The sequence below is a fragment of the Salmo salar genome, chromosome ssa06 (assembly GCF_905237065.1).
Source record: "Salmo salar chromosome ssa06, Ssal_v3.1, whole genome shotgun sequence".
Lineage (NCBI taxonomy): Eukaryota > Metazoa > Chordata > Actinopteri > Salmoniformes > Salmonidae > Salmo > Salmo salar.
Genome location: NC_059447.1, coordinates 23,578,474 through 23,587,500, shown reverse-complemented (window position 1 = coordinate 23,587,500; position 9,027 = coordinate 23,578,474). Strand labels below are relative to the sequence as shown.

The 9,027-nt window shown below is 45.2% G+C and overlaps 1 protein-coding gene across 2 annotated transcripts in view; it reads left to right on the top strand.

Annotated features, from left to right (window-relative positions):
- Positions 1–9,027, top strand: part of cep112 (centrosomal protein 112) — a 192,122-nt gene that overhangs the window by 102,720 nt on the left and 80,375 nt on the right. For both annotated transcript variants that reach the window (XM_045720004.1, XM_045720003.1), the window contains one exon: positions 1,408–1,590. In XM_045720004.1, coding sequence (XP_045575960.1) covers positions 1,408–1,590 — 183 coding nt within the window. The remainder of the gene's footprint in view (positions 1–1,407; positions 1,591–9,027) is intronic.

The following is a 9,027-nucleotide window of genomic DNA, read 5'->3' as shown; positions in this document are numbered from 1 at the left end:
TCCTGTCGATATACCCATTCATCACCAGAATAGCATTAGCCCAAGCGTAAGCAGTGTCTGGAGCTTCGGGCTAAACCTGTGGGCTAAACCTGTGGGCTGGGACTAGGGCTCTCTAACTGCCTAGTCTCTGTCTGTCTGTCCTGCCTGTGTGTCTGTCCTGCCTGTCTGTGGCAGGCCCAGGTAGGGTGCTGGGGAAGCACAATGTGTGGAGGATTAGCTTCAGAGCTGGAGCTGGGCCCCAGCCCAGGGCCCCTGCTGGCCTTTCACAGCCCCGGCAGGGGAGCACACCGCGGGGATGGGACAGGGTCACGGGTACCCCGCCATGGGGGAGTGAGAGCGGAGCCTGGGAAAAAAGCAGACACTGGCGGTGCTTGGGCTTTAGCGTTCTCAGCGCTCCGCCACCAGGCTTTACTTCACAGCAGGTGACTTGTCTCAGATCCGCAGCGCTAGGCTAACAGAGCTAACGCTGTAGAGTGGAGCTGTCTGTAGACACTGGGATAGCCTAGCTCAACTGACTGACAGCATGGTATGTTTGTAAAGGGGTTCTTTCTTTTGGAGGATTCTTTTGTATTTTTCCCCGCCTCTTTTTTTTCTTTTAGGTTTTCTGTTAATTCTATCAGACGATGACTCACTGTCTCAGTGTGTCGGTTGGGGCAGAATTTCTGTTGGTCAGCTTGTGGGAAGCTTTTTGTTATTTCGTCCTCTAAATACTCTCTCATTGTCAGCATAGATCCGTACAGCTACGATCATTTGGCGGCGATAGGCAACCAAATTTGAAAGCAAACACTGAGATTGTATGATTTGATTCTTCTGTGGCAGTCTGTCGGACTCTGAATGAATATGATGACAGGTTGAAGTAACACGTTCCATCTCCTCTCCGCTTTTTGTAGATTTCTCCCCTCCGAAGTTCGTTCCTGTCTTCCTTCTCCTCACGTCCTCTGAGTGGGACGTAGTATAATGATGATAGGCATCGCCCTTACTAAGCCCATTTCCCCACGCTGTGAGACTCATAGCATGGGGCGAGGGTAGCTCCTCTAGTAGCCAGATGGCTAACCCCTCACAGCCTCTCTGCATAGACAGCCCAAGCTAACTGCTCATTTATATGCCGATAGGAGAGGGGCGACAGGAGTCGGATTTGGAGAAAGAGAGCGAGAGATAGTGGGATGGAAACAGTGTGAGGTAATAATGATGTAAATGAATTGCATTATGTCGTGGAGTCATCGAGTCGTGAGGCAAGAGACAAACGTTGTCTTTTTTTTGGTCCTGTCCTTTGTGCAACGACGGGGCGCATTGGAGTATGGGGAGGGATGGAAGGGATGTATGGGTGGATTGATGGACAAATTGTCATGACGACAGGGCTGGGGCTGATTGTAGTCTTCTTCCTCTCACCTCCTGTTGTCCAATCAGATGTGCGAGCAGCGTGCAGGGCAGGAGCAGGAGAGGATGCGTCTACAGCAGCATTACAGCACGGAGAGGGACAATCTGGTCCAGCAGCGCCAGCGGGAGGTGGGCACCATGGAGAGGGAGGCGCGGGCCGCCCTGCACCAGCACCAGCAGCAGACCCAGGAGTGGAGGCAACGCGACGCCCAGGTAGGAGGTCTCACTACTCTCCTCTGGTCCGCACCGCTCTCCCGCAGGTTCTCTCCTGGTCACCATTTTGTTTAGCCATTAACGTTCTGTGGTGCTGGGCTTTCAAAAACGCTGCGAGTAGGACTTTCTCACCTGCTGCTAGGTGCGATTTCTGAGCAGAATTTGCGTTTTGTGGGCGGATGTTTTGTAGGGGTGCAGGTGTGTGTGAGCGGAAAGGAAAGAATTCCGAATTCTTATTTAAGTTCTTATTTGCGAAGTAAAATAGGAAGCACCGTTGTTGTTTTAGGAAGGACTGCAAATTAATGGAAAAGTTAAATGCCGATTAAACCGAAAGAAATGAATATTATCATACAGTGCTAACTTCTAATGCGATTCTGTATTTCTTTCCTAGTTTTGCGGCAGGGTTCCGTGCTAGAAGTGAAAAGACTTGAAACGCCTGGAAACCACAGGTTGCCAGATAAAGGAAAGGAAGGCTCTTGGTCGCTGTGCAGTAGCTCTGGCCTTTTATTCCCCAAACCCTAGGTTGCATTTCTCTCCTTTCTTTACCCTGGTTCACCGGGGTCGGTATCAGCCGTGTATCAGCCGCATACGGCGAGTGCCCCGTAATCCCCCTACGGAGGAACAGGCTGTACATGGTATTCTCCCCTCACCGCAGGTAGCCATCTCCCTCCCATAAGCACCAGTTACTTTCCCATTACAACAACACACTACCGCTACAATGGCTATATGACATTTGGGGCTGTATTGATGGAGTCCCCATCCCCATCCCCAAGCCTATTATGATTCCAGCAGGTTTTCTCTGCAGCCCTGCTCCACTCTCTTCCCTCCATCTCCCCTCTCCTCGCCGCTTCTCCTGCCTGGCTAGCATGGAGACTCTGTGGGAAGCCATTTGACAGATCAGCCCCCGTCCGTGGATGTATTTGACTCCTCAAGCCTCCAGATGAAATGTAGAATGTCAGCATGGCGAGGGCTTGTTTATTGGCTCCTGGCTGGAGACTAGGTGTCCAGCCGTGCACATTCAGTATTTTGGGACATTTGGACAAACGGGGACTAAAATGTTTTTGCAGCGAACGGCGGGCACATATGGTTCCCAGGTTACACAACTGCGTACGAACAACGGAATGGAATTTCGCCGTTAAGAAACTTTATTTTCTATCATTAGGATTATTATTATTTTTAAGAAGTAGGCCTAGTATGAAATAGTATAGGCCTAGATTTAAAAGCATTTAGACTTAAATGGGGAATAAAATAAATATATTGTCTTTACTATTTGACATTATTGGCCATAAATTAATTAATAGCAATATGATTAGAGCTATAGAAAGATGGCATTAAAACTGTAGCATTTCAAGGTCAAACAGTCATATGTTTTAGAAACATTGTTATTTCATGTTCATCCTCTCCATACATTTGACAGTAAGACAGGGTTATGTGTACAGTACACACTGTTCTATATGGCCTGCTCCTGTTAGTGGAAGAAAACATCTCATCTTCCTCCACACACACACACACACACACACACACACATACACACGCACAGCTACCCTGAACACACTCTCTCAACTATGATTTGCGGTATCTGTTGGCACCCACTCTACTATTGTGGTTAGTCTGTCTGTCTCTGCCATGGCCATCGCTCGACCATACGATTATGTGGAGCCACAACGCACCCCAAAATCTCCCCTCCCCCAATGAAAAAGAAATAAAACTAAACTTCTCTCTGTGGTTAGGGTTCTTGGAGAGCAGCAGTTGGGCTCCAGAATTGACGTATGTTATTTGTATTTATTTATTTAACCCTTATTTTACCAGGTAGGTTGACTGAGAGCACATTCTCATTTACGCTAAGGACCTGGGGAATAGTTACAGGGCACAGGAGGGGGATGAATGAGCCAATTGGAAAGATGAGCTTTTCTAACCTCACGTTAAGTTCCATATTATGAAGTAGTTTTGCATTACCAAAGATGTTTATCCCTTTGAAACTCTGTCATACAGATGGAAATAAATGGGGGGTTCAACCTCCACAGATTCTGAAAGGTCCTGAGAGTTTTGAAAGAGGAATGTTGAAAAGCAGAGTATTTTGTTGATGCATCCAGCAAATATGAACGCTTTCTGAAACTGGCAAGCATAGCTTAAATGCACTACTTAATTCCTACTACTTAGTACTTTTCACTATTGCGAGGCTTAAGTGGTATTCAACATTCCATCAAACGACAAACGACAGACAATGGAATCTGTCCCGATGTCACTGCCAGGATTTGGGAATCAATTCCTGGCGAGGTGATTGGATCCAGGCCCTGCTTTCCCGCTCTTCCTTCTGTTCCTGGAATCTCTGGAAGGATTGTGTTGCTCACTTACTCTCTATCTTCCTGACTATGGAAAGCTGGCAGAGGGAGCGGATGTCAGCCACACGTCGTGAGGATGAGTAATCCCGACTCATCCCCTCCACATGGTAGGATGAGTCTAATAAATAGGCTGGCCTCCACCCCACCCAACCAGTTGGGAAGGACAACAAATGAGTTGTGGTCAACATGGAGGAGGATGAGATGCAGGAGGAGGAAAAGACATAGGAGGAGATGCATGAGAATGAAGAGCCTACGCAGGAGGAGAAGGGGATGCAGCAGGAAGAGAAGGGGATGCAGCAGGAAGAGAAGGGGATGCAGCAGGAAGAGAAGGGGATGCAGCAGGAAGAGAAGGGGATGCAGCAGGAAGAGCAGAAGGGGATGCAGCAGGAAGAGCAGAAGGGGATGCAGCAGGAAGAGGAGAAGGGGATGCAGCAGGTGGTGGTGGAGCACAGGGGTTCTCTGTCCTGGCCTCATCACCAGTTGTTGTTATCCAGGATACTCTGCTGGAGCACCTTCCCTGAACAACTGTCTCTGTTACCCAGCTAAATAAAGGCCTGGAGTCTGGACAGAGACAACTGTCTGTGTTACCCAGCTAAATAAAGGCCTGGAGTCTGGACAGAGACAACTGTCTGTGTTACCCAGCTAAATAAAGGCCTGGAGTCTGGACAGAGACAGTTGTTACCCAGCTAAATAAAGGCCTGGAGTCTGGACAGGGATAGCTCAATTAAAGAGATCAATTAAAGAAACATTGCAGAAGTGGAGAAAGTCAAAGTTGTAGGTCCATTATGATATTTTGAGAGAGCAACTTGAAATATATAACAATTACAAATGCCAGACGGACTCATTTTTCTAACTTGATCACAATTAATCAGAATTAATCCAGAGTGCTCTTCTCCACCATTGATGACCTGATTAATCCTACCCCCTCAAACCTATGTGAATGTTCCTCCACATCTAAATGTGATACGTTTGCGGAGATAAGATGACCAACGGTAGGCTGGGTATCAGTCAAGCAAGACCTGATGAAGTTTTGTTCCCTAGCCTACCACGTAAAGGCACTATGGACACGCTCAGGAAAGTGATATCACAACTTAAGCCTTCTACCTGCCTTCTGGATCCTATCCCCACCACCTTCTTCAAAACTGTTTTTAATTGCATATCTGAAGAAGTGCAAACTATTGTTAATCACTCACTGTTCACAGGCGCTATCTCCACTGTGCTGAAAACTGCTGTGCGGAAACTGCTTCTGAAGAAAAGTCATCTAGATTCTGCGGCTCTGAGCAATTTCCGCCCAATCTCCAACCTTCCATTCTTAAGCAACATTCAGGAGAAATTCGTTTTCAAACAGCTAAATAATGTTTTGGTGCCAACTGTGTTTAAAAAAAAAAAAATGGAATGTGTTTTTTGTGCCCACCACAGCACAGAGACAGCCTTAGTTAAAGTGGTAAAGGATCTTAGCGCCAACACAGATGCCACACAGCTCTCTGTCCTCTGATATAAGTGCTGTATTCAACACTGTTGACCATGATGTCCTTCTGGACAGACAGGAGAGGTGGGTTAGCCTCTGGTCCAGTCATAGATTGGTTTACAACCTATTTAACCGGTCAAGAGTTTTTTTGGTTTTTTTTTACTCTTGGTGAACATAACTCTGAGAAAATACATATGAGGTTCCACAAGGTTGGATTTTGGGTCTGGTACCCTTCAGTTTATGTATGTTACCCCTTGGCAGCATTATCAGAACGCACAGCATTGATTTTCACTGCTACGCAGACGATTCACTGGTTTTAAGGTCTCTGCACTAGCTGTCTGGGAGTTTTACAATTCATTTTAAGATTATTCTATTGGTTTTTAAATCAATCCACGATTGTGCCCCCCAATACATGTCAGACATGCTTTTAAGTTATGTACCAAGTAGGTTCCTCAAAGTGAGTTTGCCGATCGGCATCTCAAAGACCTCGATGAGCCAATGTTTTGGATGAAATCATTAGCAAAATGAGCAGTTGCATTCAACTTCCATACACCATCGCACAACCGGTTGAAGTCGAGAGGTTTCTTTGCCATCAATGGGTTCCCAAATACGAATGGATCAATAGACAGCACCCACATCGCCATAAAAGCACCATCCCAAAAGGAATTCAACTATGTGGACAGAAAAGTCTTCCACTCACTTAATGTGGAGGTTATGTGATGTGCAAAAGATGCTGCTGCATGTGGTGGCCAGGTGGAACGCACAACTCATTCAATCTGCACAACAGCAATGTTGGCCTATACACCTACAGGATGGAGCTGTTGAGGATGGATGGCTTATTGGTGACTGTTGCCTACTCATTTGAAATATGTTTGCCATTGCAGGCCGTCATTGTAAGTAAGAGTTTGTTCTTAACTGACTTCACTAGTTAAATAAAGGTTATATAAAAAATGGTAATTAAAAAAAATAAATAAAGCAACTTGAATTGTCCTAATGGTCCTCTTTATTTTACTGGTCAAGCCACAACTGGCCGAGCCAAATAGAACCTTTTGTTTGTATGAACAGTTGGTATATGGTGGTCTACTACCGGTGTGTGTATGATGCTCGTAGGATTGTTTTACAAATCATACTTTTTCTATGTGTACAAACATGACAGTGCTGTTTAAATGAGCTTTCTGCAGTGACAGTGCCGTTTAAATGAGCTTTGTGCAGTGACAGTGCCGTTTTAATTGAACTTTGTGCAGTGACAGTGCCGTTTAAATGAGCTTTGTGCAGTGACAGTGCTGTTTAAATGCGCTTTGTGCAGTGACAGTGCTGTTTAAATGCGCTTTGTGCAGTGACAGTGCTGTTTAATTGAGCTTTGTGCAGTGACAGTGCCGTTTTAATTGAGCTTTGTGCAGTGACAGTGCCGTTTTAATTGAGCTTTGTGCAGTGACAGTGCCGTTTTAATTGAGCTTTGTGCAGTGACAGTGCCGTTTTAATTGAACTTTGTGCAGTGACAGTGCCGTTTTAATTGAGCTTTGTGCAGTGACAGTGCCGTTTTAATTGAACTTTGTGCAGTGACAGTGCTGTTTAATTGAACTTTGTGCAGTGACAGTGCTGTTTAATTGAACTTTGTGCAGTGACAGTGCTGTTTAATTGAACTTTGTGCAGTGACAGTGCTGTTTAATTGAACTTTGTGCAGTGACAGTGCTGTTTAATTGAACTTTGTGCAGTGACAGTGCTGTTTAATTGAACTTTGTGCAGTGACAGTGCCGTTTTAATTGAACTTTGTGCAGTGACAGTGCCGTTTTAATTGAACTTTGTGCAGTGACAGTGCTGTTTAATTGAACTTTGTGCAGTGACAGTGCTGTTTAATTGAACTTTGTGCAGTGACAGTGCTGTTTAATTGAACTTTGTGCAGTGACAGTGTGAGCTTTGTGCAGTGACAGTGCTGTTTAAATGAGCTTTGTGCAGTGACAGTGCTGTTTAATTGAGCTTTGTGCAGTGACAGTGCTGTTTAATTGAACTTTGTGCAGTGACAGTGCTGTTTAATTGAACTTTGTGCAGTGACAGTGCCGTTTTAATTGAACTTTGTGCAGTGACAGTGCCGTTTTAATTGAACTTTGTGCAGTGACAGTGCTGTTTAATTGAACTTTGTGCAGTGACAGTGCTGTTTAATTGAACTTTGTGCAGTGACAGTGCTGTTTAATTGAACTTTGTGCAGTGACAGTGCTGTTTAATTGAACTTTGTGCAGTGACAGTGCTGTTTAATTGAACTTTGTGCAGTGACAGTGCTGTTTAATTGAGCTTTGTGCAGTGACAGTGCTGTTTAATTGAACTTTGTGCAGTGACAGTGCTGTTTAATTGAACTTTGTGCAGTGACAGTGTGAGCTTTGTGCAGTGACAGTGCTGTTTAAATGAGCTTTGTGCAGTGACAGTGCTGTTTAATTGAACTTTGTGCAGTGACAGTGCTGTTTAATTGAACTTTGTGCAGTGACAGTGCTGTTTAAATGAGCTGTTTCGTTTCCAGTTAAGGGCCCTTCTCTTGTGCCTTTTTGTGGCTGTAGTGGTGTTTGCTGTATCATCAACTAATGAGGAAATAGTTATTTGGAGATTGGTGTGATGTTGGGTTGGGAGTTTGGAGTTGGTGTCCAACACACAGAGGGAATTATCCCAAATCCTCCTCCTCAGCCTTGGGGTCGTCATTGTGATGCTTTTACCATCCAAAACCGTCAACTGGGCTTTTGCCAAGCTCATAGTCCTCTATTTCAACCATTATCTTTGAAGATGAAAGGATGAGCTGAAAAAGCAGCATCAGTTGCCAGTCCGTGCAGCCAGGACAGCAGCTCACAGTAAATGTGTTAGCCTGCAGCCAGCTCTGTTAGCCGATCAGCGGCACTGGAGGGTGGAAGAGAGCCCCATTAGAGAGACCGAGAGGGTGAAACACACACACTCCCTCATCAAACACACTCTCCAGAGACACGCTGTCCTCTCTGTCCCCAAACACAGTCCATATTCTGGTGCAGTACTCATCATGTTTTCTCTTGTTTTTAAACCCAATAAATAGTTTAGTCAGAGTTCTGACTGTCTGCCACGGCACAGTGGATCTGTCCTGTCCTCAAGCAGCTGGATAGTTAAAGGAATGAACTGTTGTTGTTTAGGGGTGATATGTATTTCACTTAGTTAGTGCTATTGTTTCTCATGCTTTGAGGACATTGGAGTCTGTTTCCTTATTGGTCCGTCCAAAGAATTCCACTTCAGATACTACACCAACATTACAAATGAATGTAAGCCTTGTTGTCCTGAACAACAGAAACGTGATTGTTCTATTGGCTCGTCCAAAGCCATTCTTACAGCGACTTTACTCAACTCATTTTTATGGCTAATTCCGTTTCTTTTCCCCCTCTCACGCGTCCTGACAACATCTTTTCTGAGAAACATCTGGACTTCAAACAGCATGGGAGAGAGTCAGGGCTCTCTCTTTAACACTGTGATGGACTAAATAATAAACCTGGCAAAACTTTCAAATAACGTTTTCCCCCAGTAAGGGATTAACAAGACCGGGAGAAATGAAGGTCCTGATGACAGGGTGAGTCTGAGCTGAGGAAGGGAGTCTGATGAGAGAGAAGACGGCACAACAGACAG